At 37.6% G+C, this 18,188-nt stretch overlaps 1 protein-coding gene across 5 annotated transcripts in view; it reads left to right on the plus strand.

The window, feature by feature from the left end:
- Positions 1-2,237: 2,237 nt before the first annotated feature.
- GPR155 (G protein-coupled receptor 155) overlaps positions 2,238-18,188 on the plus strand; it is a 47,635-nt gene continuing 31,684 nt past the window's right edge. For 3 of the 5 annotated variants that reach the window (XM_057745020.1, XM_057745022.1, XM_057745023.1), the window contains exons 1-5: positions 2,275-2,414; positions 6,597-7,093; positions 13,417-13,816; positions 15,837-16,002; positions 16,943-17,098. In XM_057745020.1, the coding sequence (XP_057601003.1) occupies positions 6,628-7,093; positions 13,417-13,816; positions 15,837-16,002; positions 16,943-17,098 (1,188 nt within the window). In that variant the 5' untranslated portion in view covers positions 2,275-2,414; positions 6,597-6,627. Of the gene's footprint in view, positions 2,511-6,596; positions 7,094-13,416; positions 13,817-15,836; positions 16,003-16,942; positions 17,099-18,188 lie in introns of all 5 variants that reach the window. The other 2 variants (XM_057745021.1, XM_057745024.1) reach the window with 2 other exon arrangements.

The following is an 18,188-nucleotide window of genomic DNA, read 5'->3' on the forward strand; positions in this document are numbered from 1 at the left end:
ATGTCTCTCAAGCCTCTTCCGTTCTTTTCCACCCCAGAGTACATCTTTATTTCCTCTTGGCTTGGTTTTTGCCAAAGTCATCTGTTTTTCTTGCTTTCAGCCTTTCAACTAATCCTGGGAAAGTTTCCAGATTGCATATCCAGAAATAGTGTGATCACTAAGACATGTTCTCATGAAAAAAATTTTTTAATGGTTTTACTGTGGTCAGAGGATAAGGTCCAAACCCTAAGGCTAACCTAAGGAACTTCCTAGAGGTTCACCCTAACTTACCTTTCCAGGCCTATCTTCCAGTATTCTGCTAAAAGTCAAAGCTGAATAAATATTTATCTGAATTAATCTCCATACTTTCTAAACACAAATCCTTTTAGCTTTAGTCAGGAGATTAAAAAAAAAAAAATGTACCCAGGTTGAAGGGAAACAGGCAAGGCTGTTAAAAATTCAGAAGATAGGGAGAAAATATTTGCCATTGAAGCAACTGACAAAGGATTAATCTCCAAAATCTACAAGCAGCTCATGCAGCTCAATATCAAAAAAGCAAACAACCCAATCCAAAAATGGGCGGAAGACCTAATAGACATTTCTCCAAAGAAGACATGCAGATGGCTAACAAACACATGAAAAGATGCCCAACATCACTAATCATTAGAGAAAGGCAAGTCAAAACCACAATGAGGTATCACCTCTCACCAGTCAGAATGGCCATCATCAAAAAATCTAAAAACAATAAATGTTGGAGAGGGTGTGGAGAAAAGGGAACCCTCCTGCACTGTTGGTGGGAATGTAAATTGGTACAGCCACTATGGAAGACAGTATGGAGCTTCTTTAAAAAACTAAAAATAGAACTACCATATGACCCAGCAATCCCACTACTGGGCATATACCCTGGGAAAACCATAATCCAAAAAAAAAAACATGTACCACAATGTTCACTGCAGCACTATTCACAATAGCCAGGACACAGAAGCAACTTAAATGCCCATTGACAGATGAATGGATAAAGAAGATGTGGCACGTATATACAATGGACTATTACTCAGCCATAAAAAGGAATGAAATTGAGTTATTTGCAGTGAGGGGGATGGACCTAGAGTCTGTCATACAGAGCGAAGTAAGCAAGAAAGAGAAAACACCATATGCTAACTCACATATATGAAATCAAAAAAGGGTACTTATGAACCCAGTGACAGGTCAAGAATAAAGATGCAGATACAGAGAGCAGACTTGCGGACATGGGGTGCAGGGTGAAGAGAAAGCTGGCACAAAGTGAGAGAGTAACATTGACATAACTACCAAATGTAGAATAGATAGCTAGTGGGAAGCTGCTGTATAACACAAGGAGATCAACTAGATAGTGGGTGATGACTTAGAGGGCTGGGATAGGGAGGGTGGAAAGGAGTCGCTGGAGGGAGGGGATATATGTATAAATACAGCTGATTCACTTTGTTGTATAGCAAAAACTGGCACAACACTGTAAAGCAATTAAATTCCAATAATGAGCTTAAAAAAGTTTTAAGAAGATAGAGAACAATGGTGAAGTGAGAACAGGAGCAGAATTCATGACTTTTCTATATTTTCAGTTCCTGCTCTATAAGTTTTCCACCAACAGTTTCCTCTCGGTGCACTGAGGGGATGTGCATGTCCTTCCCCCCACAACAGAAACACAAGCAGTCAGGGATTGGGTGCTTATTCTAAACCAAGCACAGTGTTAAAGCTTTACAGACATTTTAGTCCCTGATTTAGGAAGGTCAAGGTCACACTGCCTTGAGTAAGGTGAAAGGCAGGAGTCCGACCCACGATTCTAACTCTAAGACTTTTTTTTAAACTGTGCTATAAAAACGACTAGGCTAATCAAGAGAGGACCTGGCAGATCACACGAGGCTGGCGTTAAGCGGAAAGACAAAAGGCTTCTACACCTGCATTTAGGGAGAAGAAAAGGAAACCGCAAATTCCCCACAGCAGCCGCCATTTTGCGGGAGCCGAGCGGCCGGAAGTCCCGCCGCCGGAGTCTAGCTGCTGACTAGCTCGCAGCCGGCGGCAGGAGGCGGGGATGCCTGAGGACCGTCCGCCTCCGCGTCTCGGCGGTCGGGGGCGGAGCCAGGGCCGTGCGGCGTGGAGTCTGGCGGCGGGAGGCGGAGCCTGAAGGCGGGGCCTTTGGCCGCGCGACTCCGGGGTTTCCCCGGCCGGGGCGGGGCCTGAAGGCGGGGCGGGGCGGGGCTGGGAGGAGCTGACCTGGTCCCAGCTTACGAGCGCCTCACTTTCTCCGAACGTGATTGAGCTGCAGTAGCCGCAGCTGGCAGCGGGCAGCTCCCGACCAGGAGGGCTGGGGTGGGAGATGACGGTGATTTCCTCTCCGCTTGGCCCACCTCGAGCTTCGACTCCCTTCTCCGGCGGCCCCGGGGCTGCAGACGTAGCAGGTGAGATGGGCCCCCGGGGCACCGACCTGCGCGGTCCCAGCTCGGCCTTGCGGGTGCCTGGTGCCTCCTCCGCTCTCGCCCCTCGAGTCTGAGCAGGTGGGTAGCGCCCAGGCCCACAGTCCGCTACCTGCGCCTGCCCGCCTCTGCCCCGCAGCGCCCGCCTTTAGGACGTGCGGGGCCACCCGGGAAGACTCACGTAGGGGAAGGGGGTGGCTTGTCCTCTTCGGTGACAGAGCTGCCATCCCTCAGTTTGAGGAGCACCTCATTGTACGTGCGTCCACTCTATCATTCTCAAACTCTTCCCTTTACTCCGGGGGGCTGGCGTCAGTGAATGCCATCCTGGGAGCTTCTGCCCAGGTACTTGGAGCGTTGCACCAAATTTTCTCCCTTACCCCTTTTTGAAGCATTTCACTTACCATGCGTTGTGACTACCATGCCCTGGGGAAGCTGAGCGACCAACTTTTTATCCCAGGCTGCCTTTGCATTTCCACTGCTGCCTGCCCAGGCATTGGGTGGCAGCTGTTCTTTGGGCTGCCTATTTGGTTACGGATTCTCTACATCCTTATCTTAGAGGGCCACAAGTCTGTCCCTGCCGACAAGGGAAGAGGCAGTGCTCAGCTCTCCCCACCCTGGGTCTTTACGGAAGACATTTGGTCCCCTGCAAGTAGGTGGGAGTGGGTGGGTGGTGTAACTGCTGATGTTGAAGAGTGCTTGAATAGTACCACACTGTATTATGCTTTTCCCACCGGATAAAGGATATCGGGTGTTTGAGAAATAGCCTAAGAGTTTAAAGCTTTCTTTTTGAAACCAGTCAGAACCCTGCTCCCCATTTTCACTTAATAGAAGTTGTTGACAATGTCATTGGTTCCTCCATGTTATCTAAACCAATTATGAGTGGCCAGAAGTGGCTGGTGTGTAGCATTTCTCAGCTCCCACCCCAGTGAGTGGTCTTTTACTGTGACAAGCCAACATTTTTGTTCCTTAACAAGTCTTGTTTTTAATGAGATGAAAAGATTGGATGCAATTTAAAAAAAAAAACTTCCATTGCTGTGGCTCCCGTTTATTTTAAAAGAATGCTTTAGGAAGTATATTCTCTTCCCATTGGAAAAAAATTTAAGATGAGGTGAAACTTTGTAGGTCCTTTTTGGTTGACTGCCCCATAATTAACAGATATTACTTTTATAATATCAGGGAACATTAAAAGAAACTTCATGAGAAGGGGAAGATTACTTTCCAGAGTTTTTCTCTTAAATTTTGACTAACTGAAAGTTAAACCTGGGCCTTGCTGCAACTATTTGACCATCACCTTGAAGGAAATAAAGAGCTCTCCCTTCCCTGCTAACAACTAAGCTCAAACTAAATTAAATTGAATTCCTCTTAGTTGTTTGGTATAAAATGAAAACTGATAACCTTACAACCCATCCCATCCCTCTGTTTTAGTTGGAGGCTCTTTAATACCAAGTATGTTTGAAGAACTGGCATAGAACAATGAATTATATTTAATTTACCACCATTCTTATTATTAGGACAGCTCCTAATAGCAATTGCTACGATTTCTTGAAGGCCTACTCTGTGATAAGCTACTATGATAAGCTATGTGTAAAAGCTCCAGTCCTCACAGTATCCCTCTAAGGAGGTTTTTACTCTCATTTTACAGTTGAAGAAGCTAAGATGCAGAGAGGCTGAGTTGCCCAAAGTGTTGATAAGTGATAGGCCCCAAATTGGGTTCAGGCCATTTGACTCTTTTCAATGAACAAACTGCAAGTTTAATTAAAACTGTTGGTTTAAAAATTACTGGGATACCTTGATATGCAGGTGTGGTACAAATAAGGGGTAGTGAGCAGTGTAAATTATAAATACTCCAGGCAAAGAAATATAGGGAACTTTTAAAAACTAACAGAAGACTGGAGTAATTATTTACCTTAATCTTTGGCACTGCCTTTGCAAGTCCACATGTCTCAGGGGCTCCTGAATGTTTAACACCTTTGTTCACGTGTTTACCAGCTCCTTACTTCAATTATGGGTACCTGTACCAATCAGCAGCTTTCCCAGGATATAATCTGATGCTTATTTGGTAAACTTCCAGTATGTGAGTGTGACAGGTTTTGTGTATATTGACCACCCCTATCTAATCCTAGCAGGAAAATGCTTGTCCTGATCCAGATTAAGGGTAATGTTTTTAAATGGTTCCGTTTATACCAGGGAGGCACAGAGAAGATTATCTCATCCACACCCCCATGTATCAGTTGTTGTTGGTCTCTGGCCTGCCATCTGAGTCCTTAATGTGATGTGGGTGTTTGAGAACTTAACCTGGGCATTGTACATTTCAGGAAGCACAAGCTTTTTTACTTTCTACCTTATATAAGGCCACTTTAGGTGGTTAACCCAGAATAATCACTTAGGAATTTACAGTTGTCACTATGTTAATTTTGAGTTACTAATAAAAGCTGATTAGTTGTAGAGTTGTTCAAACCTAATGTTCATTGTGTCCCTGGCAGCAAGAGGAGAGTCTGATAAGTATTGTCATATTAACATAGTTTTCCTTGCTTTAGCATTTTCTGAACATCTTTAGAACATTTTCCAAGACACTTTGTGTTCTTTAACATTTTATGAACAGCCTTAGAACATTTTAGAACACATTTTGTGGTCTTGGGCCTGTTGCTATAGTGGAAAAGCTTAGAATACTTAACATTCAGGAAAAAAGCCAAAATTCTGTCCATGAAGTAGATAGTTTGTAAGAGAGAACCCTGATCCACTAAAGGGTGAAATGTTTATTTAAGAGCAGGTAAGTTGCTGTATAACAAAGGGAGTTCAACTCAAGGATGGATGATGCCTTAGAGGACTGGGATGGGGTGGGTGGGGGGGAGTCGAGGGAGGGAGGGAATACGGGGATATGTGTATAAATACAGATGATTGAACTTGGTGTACCTCAAAAACTGGTACAAGAGTGTAATGCAATTATATTCCAATTTTAAAAAAATTTAAAAATAAATAAAAGAAAAAAAGAAAGAGCAGGTAATTATTTTAGTCTCCTAAATCTCCTGTGTGTCCCAGGCATGGTGCTAGACATTAGGGACACAAAAGTGAGCAAAAACATGCACAGCCCCTGCTTCTGTGGCACTTAAAGTCTAGTGAAGGAGACAGACGTAAATCACACAGTCAATCTAATACATACTACAATTATAAACTGAGAAAAGTGGCCTAAAGTTAAGGAACGTAATGCTATTTGAGAAAGATTCCTGGCCTGGCTATGGTGTTGGAGGAACCTTACCTGATACAATGACTCCTGAATTGATTGGGACATGATTCGGAGGATGGGTAATTGTTATGTGGAGAACGGTACGTGGGTAGGGAAGAGAATATTTTAGTGTGAATTGCATGTACAAAGCCCCTGTGGCACAAAGGACTGTGGGGCATTCAAGACAGCTAATATGTGTGGCTGGTATAAAAGGAACTAAGAGTAGGTTAGTGGGATGCCATCATTTTTTCTTTTGTTCTCTCTCTTATATGCCACCGAAAGTTATATTTAACTTTTAAGTGATTTATTTGTGCCAGATGTGTTTATAAGGACTTGATATTGAATCAAGTTGCTATGAGGTAGGTACTATTATTGCCATTTCACAGATGAGGAAAGTGAGGTACAGAAAAGTAAGTTACTGGTTCAAAGTTGATCAGTGATATTCTATTATACTCTTCTTCCTATCCTATATTTAAGTTCTTCCACAGGCTGGAAAGGACCGTCCCTGTCCATTGTGAGTCCTTGATGTAGCCCTGAGAACTTCTGAAATTTCCAGAAAATTTGGCCACAGGTGGACATTCAGCAGAGACTCTGTGAGCCCCATGCTGTCATCCACTAGTGGAGCTTGAGTGTGGATCACCAGAGGGGACCACGGGCATCACTGCAGCTGTAATATTTGTGGATCTCATTTTACTCATATCTGATACTGAATATAGGACAGCAACATAAGTATTTTGAGCTGATCCACCTTTGAGAGTCAAGAGATTGTTGTCAGAAGACACTTCCACCCTTTTTTTTTTTTCATTGTATTTTTCTCAGAAGGTAGTTGAAAAAAGTTTGTATATTTATTTGGCCATTTAATAAATCTAGGTTTGCCAGTGTCTCCTTTCAACTAGAACCCTTCATATTGACTTCACACTGAATCTTTCTTCCTTTCTTTCTAGATATCTGGTTGGAGTTGGAGGGTGAAAGAAAATGAATTATTTTTCTGATATACCTGCCAAGAACTTAACCATTGAGCTCAATATGACCAAGACGTTGTCCTCACCAGTAACACATGGATTTAATTCCACTAATGACCCACCTTCAATGTCAATAACAAGGCTTTTTCCAGCCTTACTAGAGTGCTTTGGCATTGTCCTTTGTGGCTACATAGCAGGAAGGGCCAATGTTATAACATCAACACAGGCAAAGGGACTGGGAAATTTTGTCTCCAGATTTGCACTTCCAGCTTTATTATTCAAAAACATGGTTGTACTTAATTTTTCCCATGTGGATTGGTCTTTTCTATATAGTATCTTAATTGCCAAAGCTTCTGTATTTTTCATTGTATGTGTATTAACCTTATTAGTTGCCAGTCCCGACAGTCGATTTAGCAAAGCTGGACTATACCCTATTTTTGCTACACAAAGTAATGACTTTGCATTGGGATATCCCATAGGTAAGTTATTTTTTACTTTTTAAGCTTTAAAAAGTTTCAGGTGTTTTAGGAGGTAACAAAATGTAAGCCCTTAATTTTAATCTTTTAACTAAGCATTTGTTAGTGATTTATACTTACTCTTGTATCTAAGAAAGCTTTCATATTTTTTCTTAAATATGTCTTAAGTTAGATGAATTCTATTTTTTTAGAGTTTGAGGCACCTTCAAACATCCACCTAAAATAAATGGTCATATCCAAATAAACTTTGTGAGTCATCTTTCGAATAGTATTCTTTTTCTTCTCAGTAATCATATATGTGTAAAACAACTATATCACAATTTTAAAAAAAAGGAAAATTGAAATTAAAAAAAAAATCATATATGAAAGAAGTTTAATTTCCAGAAGAGATCAGATTCTGATTTAAATTACGTAAAAAAGCATAGGCATACACCTGTTTAAAAACAGTCATTATTAAAAATTAGCAGTAGAAGTTTATGAGTGACTTTTTTCATTCCTTATTTTTCTTACCATCTAGAGTGTGTATTATTTTACATTAATGCTTGTTATTGAGTTTGTTATTCAAAATATCAGTGTACTTTGATCAAAGTTAATTTCTTGTTTAAGAACAAAATGAGGCCTTTTTTTTTTACCTTTCCAACTTTCCTTCTTTAACTTTCCAGGTCTTTAAACAGCCTGATTTTATGTTTCTATGTGTATACGTTTTCCTGATGAAACAGTAAACATACCAATTGGGGATGTTGAGATATCTTAGAAACATATTCTATTTTCCAGAACTCTCTGCCACCAAGAAAATGTATACTTAGTAACTACTTTGTAATATTTTTAGGTTAAAGTTTATGTTGTGCTTTTATCATGTATCATAATGTAGGGACCTGAATATTATGGATATAGTCATTCATTTATTCCTTCTTTCATTCATAGGAACCTGTTAGTACCAGTAACTATGCTAGCTGCTAGGAATACACTTGTGAACAAAGTTCTTGTATGTACTGAATTTACATTTTAATGGGAAAATAAAATAAAAATAAAAATAATATCAGGTAATGACAAGGGCCATAAAAATAAATTAGTGTTATTTTATAAGGAAATGCAATTTCAGGTGGGGGTGTGGGCAGGCTCAGTGAAGGCTTCTCTGGTAATATATCTTCTGAGCAGAGACTGAATGAAACTTAATGAAATGGACAATAGCAATCTGCCATTAACTTTCAAATTTCTTATCTTTTAACGATTCCCCCACCCCCGCCACCGAAAAATTATTTCACCTCTGGCACCTAAACATTTCTGGTGGACTATACTTTTCATCATTCTCCTCCTCTATATTGCTTACCAGAAATAAAGATGTACCTAAGAATTTAAATAACTTTCAATAAAGCAGAAGGTTTATGAGAGAGGAAAAACTAGGCTTTTCACTAACTGAGCTGTAAATAGTCAGAAACTAGATAGGTGTTCCTTTCAGGTTAATGAATTTTAAAATGATGAAACAAGGATTGAAATAAAGACTTTGGAAATAAAAGAGCGAGGAGTTAATGTGTGGTCCGTCTCTTTGGGAGCATTAATAATGTTCAAGGTATTTATGGTATAAGGACCTTAGAAGTGGCTAAGTATCATAGTATTAAATATTTAATAAATAGTGCTATATCTTAATTTAGACATGAACTATAAATTTCATGCTGTCATAGAGTAGTAAGCCCATAACTAAATAGAACTAACATTTGTAGCTTTATAAGAGTACTTTCTTATATACTAATCTCATTTGAATTAGGGCAGATATTATTATCCTCATGTTCAAATAAGGAGGCAGACTTACAGAGGTTTAATTGTCTTACCCCAAGTCACACAGCTAGCGGGTGACTGAGACCAAAACATAGATTTAAATCCTGGGCATTCTCTTATGCCACACCGTTATATAACATGCCCAGTTAATTATCAGAAGACCCAACTAGCCCTTGTAATATGTTGTGTTTAGAGAGAATCAAAGTTTTTCTTAATCTTTACATTATTCAAAAAATTCATAAAATGAGTAGCAGTGGAAAAAGACCTATTAGATGAGTTTATCCATTTTCATATTAAGGCAGAATCTCCAAATAAAAACTATAGTAAGCCATTTTCATTGCTGCTTTTCTCATGTCCCATGTTAAATCAGTGAATCCGGAAATAATCATGTTCCCAGCAGTGTGCTAGCTCAATTTCCCTGATTATGCTTGCAGATTTTGAGTTGTAATTTTTGTTTTCATTTTTATTTTTTTGTTTTTAAATCACAAATGATATAAGAGCTCTTGTAATATTAGGTTGTAGACAATAACTACCAGAAACCAATAGCATAGACTGAAGTGCTTTCTCATACATCTGCAGATTGAAAGGTGTGGTACAGAACTGCAGGGCCATGTATCTGCTCCAATGAGGTTATTTATTATTGCTGTTTGTGCCCATCTGCCTTCTGGCCATGCTCAGGGTGAACAGAGAAGACTATGTCTCTAGAGAGAAGATCTTTCTTTTTGTTTATGTGGCCTCTCCCAGGAATTCCCCCCTCTGGTTCACAGATAAGCATTGTAGCTTAAAGGAAATGTTCTTTTTAAGACTGCATTTGTTCTACAATATTGGTCCAATTTACAGGTGACTCAGGAGAAGAGAGATAGTTAATGATTAAAGAAAAAGGTCATGTTTCCTTTTTCTCTATACTATGACAATTATAATCATCTACGAAATTGCATTAAAATGATTAATCTATACTCAAGTACTTTGCATTACTGCAGACGAAAAAAGAAGCTTGCTATTTTTAAAAACAATTTTTTTCGAAGGTACTTTAAGAAATCCGAGTATGAGAAGAAACCAAGAACCTATTGAGGTGAAATGTTGATTTCAGCAAGTCAGAATGGTTCCCTGCCTCTGTCATTAAAAGATACTAATAGGGCATAGTTAAGTCCTATAATTTATTCTTCAAACAATGCTGATAGCATAAGCACCCTGACTAATCATAATTATGCTCTAGTGCTTGAGCTGTAAACAGAAATGAAATGAAGCATTTAACTCTATGCCATTAAATAATAGGATGATCTTGTCTGGGTCTTTATGTTATTTGCCAGGGATTGAAGCCCTGCAGGAATCAAAATAGGAGCCACAGTGGGTGGCTAATTTTGTCTCTTAGTTCTTCAAGGCTATATAATAATTCCTCATAGTGGGATTCTCCCCTCCCCCCAAGAGCCTTATTTATAAGTATTAATTAGAACTTAATAGTTGATATAATGATTATAAATCTAATTTGTTAATATGGGCCACTGCTTTCATTTTTTTTTTTTTTCAGATTTGAAATACTATTCAGATTGGTAACAAAAGAATAGTTCTGCCTATTTATAGATAACGATGGAATGTTAAGTAATTATGCAAATAAATGGCAGAATGGACTGAAATTCCTATGTTGAACCCTATTCTTGTAATTTAACAAATATTTATTCCCAGTTTTTTGCTTTTCCATTAAACTATACTTCTTTCGCCTTCAAATACCTGTTCAACTGACTTAAAATACCCCAATAGTAACCTGCTTCATAAATATTCAGAACATGAAAAAGGGAAAAAATTAGATATAAAAAGAAATGGGTTCATGGATAACAATTAGTTATAAATTGCTATGTTACCAAATACATTTTTAGTCTGTCTGAAACCTTTGACATTCATTGATGTGTTAATTCCATTCAGCAAGTATTTTCAGATTTGCTTAGCGCTCTGCTGAGACTGGGGGTTATAAAATGATGCCTTCAGGGAACTTAGAATTTGTTGAGGTGGCACTGATATGAAACAAAGTGCCAGAGCCATCCAGGGAAGGAGAGATCCATGATGTAGACTGAAGACTTGGTGGAAGAACTGGTACCTGAGACAGGCCTTAGTTAGGCAAGATTTGGATAAGAAAGGAGAGACTTCAAGAAGTTGGGGGATGATGATCGGCATGTAGAACTAGTAATTATGAACCTGGTGTTTATCCAGTGTAACAGTGATATAAACTGGCTGATAGAGGTTTTGCACTAAGGTATAGTGGGAGATGAGCTGGATAAATAGGAAACCAATTATGGTGACTGGACTGTGAATGTCAAAAGAAAGATTTTATATGTCATCCTGTGGGCAGTGAGAGCTGTGGGAAAAACTTTAATTTTTGAAAGTTAAGATTTAGGTGATGTGGTCGGTAGCAAATAAAAGGGATGAAGGGGATGGTCAAGAAAAACCAGAAGAATATAAGTTGGTGAACAGAGTAGGTAACCCAATTTTGAGATTTTTGACTAGTGGGAGTAATAGGAATCAAGATTCCAAGTAGGAATCAAATATAAAAGATCATGCAAAAGAAGAAAGTACTTGGTGATTGGCTAGGCCTACGTAATAAAGACTGTTGCTCAAATCTGCATTGAGCTTTTAAAACCATCTGAAGTCCATTGTGTGATTGTGATTAAGTGCTACTGTACCAGAAAAGTACATTTCTGGTAAAAAGGCATTAACTTAAGGGGCTTTGTGTGCTGTAAGTTTTCAAAGGAAATACATAATGCATTTTATTTTGGCCACTTGGGAAAATTTTAAGGCTCAGATTGAAAACACAAGGCTGTTCCAAAATATACTCTATTTTAAAAATTGAGGGGTAGGCAGGTATAGACACCTTTCTCTTTGAGCTGGAATATCTGATCAGAAGTATAGCTAACTAGAAATAGTTATCAAAAGTGCTGCTTTTTTCTTTTTTACTTGAAAGATGAAACCTTATGAAACATGAAAGAAAACCACTGAGTTATAGAGCTAGTATATCTAATTTGGAAATCAGTGGAAAGAATTTGTGAAATTTTATATAATCAAATGTGTTTTGTTTAACCACTGCACTTCAGAGATATTAGAGACCTCTGTATGTGCTTAGCTGAAAAAAAGGGAATTGAATCTTATAAAAAGTAGGTTTTAGCTGATGAGAATAAAGTCTTCTAAAGGTTATATAATCTAGTTACATAACTAATGGGACATGTGCTTGACATTAACTGAACTTTTCTATCCTGAGTAAGTAAACAAATATATTTTCCTACTTGTGTCACTTTATCTTAATGTAAATTGAGAAAGCTAATCTTTTACATTTTTTCACATGATTACCTCTCTTGTGAAGCAAGTGATTGTGATTGTGGCTGTTCTTTTTTTATCTGTCTTCCTCAACTTGAAATCATTTATGAATCAGCCTTTGTATATATTAGGTTGAATAACTTCAGGACTCACTGCCAAAAATGTGCCTTGTGACCAATTTGCTTGCTACAAGACTCTAAGTTGCCCTGATCAAACCAAGACCAGGCCGCCAGCCCCCACATGAACCAAGAAACTGCTAGAAGTCTGATCTAACCCATCCCCTTCCAAGAAGACTCATCTCATACAATTGTTAGGTTCTAAAGTCGTCATGTACAGTTGAACCCTTGAAAATCCCTCAAATCACCCACAAAATACAGCACATGTACTTTGTGTGTATTATACCATTTCTGCTAAGTCTAAAAGCCAGATTCTTTCTCAAGCACTGTTGTTCTTCAGTGAACAAGTAATTAGTTTGCAATTGGGAACATACTTTATGAAAAAGAAAAATGAAGCTTTTGTTTTCCTAAGAAAGTATAGTTAAATTTGCATTAGTTAAGTGTGCATTGACATGACTTCACTGTGTTCCCCTCCCAAACATTTCTTAGATCCACCTTTCCATCTCTAATTCTTCAGCATCTTCTCTAGTCTTCCTTCCTGAAGGCATTCATTCCTCTCCAACGGAGACTGCTCATTTTCTCTTTGCCTGCATAGCACGTGAGCAGTGGGTAGGCAGGACTGGCATCCTCACAGCCACCATGTACCACTGCTAGGCCATTAGTCTCTGCTCTTCTATAAAAACTGCTTCTTTGAGGTTCATGCTGCCTGGCTAGACCACTCATCCTCGTTGCTGTCACCTGTTGACCTCATTCTTTTTTTTTTTTTTAATTTTTTATTTATTATTATTATTTTTTGGGGGGGTACACCAGGTTCAATCATCTGTTTGACCTCATTCTTGTCTTAAAACAATTCAGAGTAAAAATCTACTAACAGAATGTTTAGTAAAACCCGCTAAGTTTTACTATTTTTAAAAGTTGATTATCATTTTATAAGCTAAATGTCATTTAATATAGTGTTTTTCTTCCTTCTCAGCTTTATTAACATACTTTTCCAAAACTAGGCTAATGAGGTCACTGTACACTATTTAGGCTAATTTACTATAATTAAGCATGGAAAATATTATGCACATAATTTATTAATATATTTCTGTGGTAGTCATTTTAAAATCAATTTTAATTTGTATTTTGCAGTTGAAGCTTTGTATCAAGCGACATACCCAGAATATCTCCAGTACATTTACTTAGTGGCGCCAATATCTCTTATGATGTTAAACCCTATAGGGTTTATCTTCTGTGAAATCCAGAAATGGAAAGACACTCAAAATGCTTCTCATAACAAAGTGAAAATTGTGGGGCTTGGACTTCTGCGTGTGTTACAGAACCCAATCGTGTTTATGGTCTTCATTGGCATTGCCTTCAACTTTATTCTTGATCAGAAGGTGCCTGTATATATGGAAAATTTTCTTGATGGACTTGCAAATTCTTTTTCTGGATCAGCTCTGTTTTATCTTGGTCTTACAATGGTAGGAAAAATAAAGAAACTGAAGAAGTCAGCATTTGTTGTACTAATTCTTCTCATCACAGCTAAACTGTAAGTTTCACTTGTTTAACTTGGGAATTACACTTTGTGAAAGCCTTATTTAGCCAGTTTGTAGGGATATGTCTGTAACTATTTTCTCCATTAGGTAGTTTGATCGTAGTAATCCCTCCTAATTGAATAGTTATAATTTAAAGGAAAATGTGACGTTAGTGTATTGCGAAAAGTCATTTCTGTGTAGGTTACTCTTTCCATTTTACTGTCAGAGGAAAAAGACTTTTGGTTTCTCTTTAGCTTTTGTATAATTTTACTTAATATCTTTCAATGTCCTAGTTTGATCATATTTTTAAAGGAATGTTGCAGGATTTCTGAGTTTTCTAAATCTATTAAAATCCTGTTGGCCATGATGAAAACAATAATTTTGAATATAAACTTTTATTTCATGAATTTGGGCAAAATATTCTAAAATTCTTAGGATGGTTGAATTTTCTAAATATAGGTAAGTCAATAGGAATGATTATTATCAACCATCTGATCCTAGCCTGTGACTGAAAAGTTCTTAGCTCCTTGGTTAATAGTTCTTCAGCCTCCTTAGCTCTTTAGCCATGGAGTTATACTTCCTGATACAGGTGACATAATTTTACTATGAGATTATCCCAAGGCAACTGGGGCATATTTAACTATTGAATTTAGCTCTTGTATAGACAATTAAATTCATGAGACCAGTACAATATGAAATAGTATCTATAATAAAAATGAATGTAGGGCTTCCCTGGTGGCGCAGTGGTTAAGAATCCGCCTGCCAATGCAAGGGACACGGGTTCGATCCCTGCTTCAAGAAGATCCAACGTGGCGTGGAACAACTAAGCCCATGTGCCACAACTATTGAGCCTGCGCTTTAGAGCCCGTGAGCCACAACTACTGAGTGCATGTGCTGCAACTACTGAAGCCCACGCACCTAGAGCCTGTGCTCCGCAACAAGAGAAGCCACGGCAATGAGAAGCCTGCGCACCACAGTGAAGAGTAGCCCCTACTCTCCTCAACTAGAGAAAGCCCGCATGCAGCAATGAAGACCCAACACAGCCAACAAATAAAATAAATTAAAAAAAAGAAATCTCTATAAAAACTGAAGATAAATTCTGAAGATTATTTATAGTGGTGTTATATTCTTGGAAATAAAGTACTATTTAGTTTTTCACAGTAATAAATATGGTTCTAACAATAATAGTAATTACCAACTGTTACTTATAAGTATTTAAATATTTTTAAAATCTTTTTCCTGGTGCTTTGATCCCTATTATGTAATTTCTTCTTCTTCTTTTAATTAAAAAAATACATCAGAGTTGTTCTTTACTCCATCTGAGACCATCTCTGTAGGTGCTGCTGTGACAATATTAACCTCGGTTTTGCTCTTTCTAAAGGAAAGCTCCATGAACTCACTACTGTTGATATGCTCTTTCTGTGGAATTCTGGGGGATTTGTTTAAAAACTGATTCTTCACCAGATCTAGATTTCATTAGTTTTTTGCTCTACCTTAGTTATTTCAGTTCTCTTTACTAAACCTTTTTTCTTTACTAAGATAAAGAGCTAACTGTAGGGTACCTGTTTCTCTACTGGTGTTTAGGGTCTATCAGTAATTGAGTAGCACTGTTGTTATTACCTGAGCCATTAAACTTCTAATCAAAGTCTGCTTTTTTTTTTTCCAAAAATGAGTTTAGTAATTTTCTTGAAAAAAGTTTACTCTGATTGTCAGGTTTTTTTCTTTTAACATTTCAATGAACTGATAGGGAAAGCAAGAAACAGCAGTCATAACTGCAACTTTTACAAATTTTTTGCAAGAAAATTATTCACAGAACAAAAAAAAAGTTTTTTCCTCCTAATTCCTGATGTTTGAAGTATTTCTAGAATATTGTTTCACTTTAAGTAGCTCCAAGTTGAATTTTTGATTCTTCAATAAAATGATACCTCTGGGCAGAAGAAAAATAACCTAATGCCAAGTTCACTAGAGAAATTTACTACTTGGGGACCAGCATGCTTTGATATCAAGTGAATGATGTGTTTCTTGTTTCTTCAGCCTGGTGCTGCCACTTCTGTGCAGAGAAATGGTGGAACTCTTGGACAAGGGCGACAGTGAAGTGAACCATACAAGTTTATCGAATTATGCATTTTTGTACGGTGTCTTCCCTGTAGCACCAGGAGTGGCTATCTTTGCAACACAATTCAACATGGAAGTAGAGATTGTATGTATATATTAATTTCTAAGTTTGATTGGTTAGTAGAAAAATGAATTTTTAAAACACAGAAATCTACATTCTTTTACAAGAATTTGATATCTGTAGACTGCCTTATTATAAATAAGGAGTCATTATGTAACGTCATGAAACAAAGAGTTATTTAATCTGGGGTTTTTATTCAGCCATGCCTTTTTTCATTAGTCTTTTTTAGTTTCAAGTATTTTAATGCTATAATTTTAATTAAGCCTAAAGGTTACTTACAGAAGGGTAACTTTTGAAATTTGAGGGGAAAAAGTCAGTTTTATTCATAGATAATCCAACCACCAGATGCAAAACACCACATAATCAACTGCAATAAGTAGCTAAATCAGTTAACACCAACTAGTGTCTAAGCATATTGTACATATTATCTACTGCATTATAGTAGATGTTTTTGAAATATAACATGAAGGAACTAAATTGTTTACCGAAGTTTAGTTCCTTTTTTGAATTGGTAGAATGTTTGCATGGTAATTTTCCTCGTTTTGAAATTGCTTTTATTGCCCTATATTTTATAAAATAGTATAGAAGGAAACTGTTCATCAGTTTAAGTAGATCATTAATATGGTTTACTTTCTAGAATCTAGAAGATAACTATCTGCTGTGGGATTTCTAACATTGTCATATGCAAATATAAATTGAGCATAGATTGAAAGAGGAGCCAAAGGAACTTAACTGTGTTTTCTTTTAAGAACACTCAGAAAAGGGGAATGTGATATTAGATAACATGCTAGATTCTGTGATGCCTTTTTACTGACTCTTGCTTTTATTTTAGAATGCCTTAGTGTGCTGTGGCTAAAGTTTATGGGAATAAACTTTAAGTTTACTTAAAGTTTAAGTAAGTCTGTGACTCTTAAGTGTTTAAGTGAGTCTGTGACTCTTCCTCGATTTGACTTCATTTTTGCAGATAACCTCAGGGATGGTGATAAGCACGTTTGTGTCTGCACCAATCATGTACGTCTCTGCCTGGTTACTGACTTTTCCCACCATGGACCCAAAGCCATTGGCATATGCCATCCAGAATGTTAGTTTTGACATAAGTATTATCAGCTTGGTCTCCTTGGTAAGTATGTTTCAGTGTAAAGATGAATGAAACTCACAGAATGAATCTGAGAATAGCTTGGTAACAGAAAGGGAGTAAAAATCTAATTTCTTATGCAATAGAGAAAGCTAAACCCTTCCCACAAAATATGTCAGCCTTCCGAGTTTTGTCTCTCCAGTTGGGAATTAGAGTTGTATAACAGACAAGTCAAGAGATTTAGTCAGACCTGGATTTGATTCCTGGCCCTATCACAAACTAGCTGTTATTTCTCTGTGGAGTTACCTTAACCTTTCTAAGCTTCAGCTTTCTCAACTATAAAATAGAGATAATAATTTCACATATTTCCATGGTTTGTTTTAAGGATTACATGAGACAATTTATGTAAAAAGGATTCTGAAAATGGTGACTCACTATATAAATACTAGCTATTGTAGAATTATCTTGTTGGAAGTGATCTCTGGGATTAAGACCAAACACCCATTTAATGTTAATGAAACTTTTGGATATATCTAGCTCAAATTAAATACTTATACACTTGGCAACTAGAGTATCTTGTAGATTGAGTTGCCTATTGAATTCAAACAGCATTCTGGCTGAAAAAAAAAAAAAAGAACTTTTGCTGTTAAAGGAAAGGAGATAAGGATGAATATGTATACTGGCAACAAATAAATGTGTGACTAATGTAATTTTAAAGAAATGTTGCTTCTGTTACATATTCTTAAAAACTATGCCCATTGATAAGAGGGCAGTTTGGTTGGGGGAGAGACAGTACAAATTTTGATTGACAATGAGGTGAGAAGAAAGAAGGAAATCACACCAGCATACTTAGCTAACTACTGTGTATCCTTTTAAATATAAAGAATGCAGGAAAATTAATCTTAAGGTGGGTGACACGTGTTGTTTCAAGTAAGACAGCCTGGAATTTAGATACCTCATGAGCCAATATGGTGGAATCAAAAAAGGGGAAATTTAGGATAGTGCATTATAACTGCATCTCCCACTAAAGCTCATTTTCTGAAGAGTTGGCTGTGAACCTGTGTCCCACCCTAGCCACCAAAGGTAGAGAAAGTTGGAACATGCATGGCCCTGGTCAAGACTCTCATTTTTGGAG

Source organism: Hippopotamus amphibius, chromosome 8 (genome assembly GCF_030028045.1).
Source record: "Hippopotamus amphibius kiboko isolate mHipAmp2 chromosome 8, mHipAmp2.hap2, whole genome shotgun sequence".
NCBI classification, from domain to species: domain Eukaryota; kingdom Metazoa; phylum Chordata; class Mammalia; order Artiodactyla; family Hippopotamidae; genus Hippopotamus; species Hippopotamus amphibius.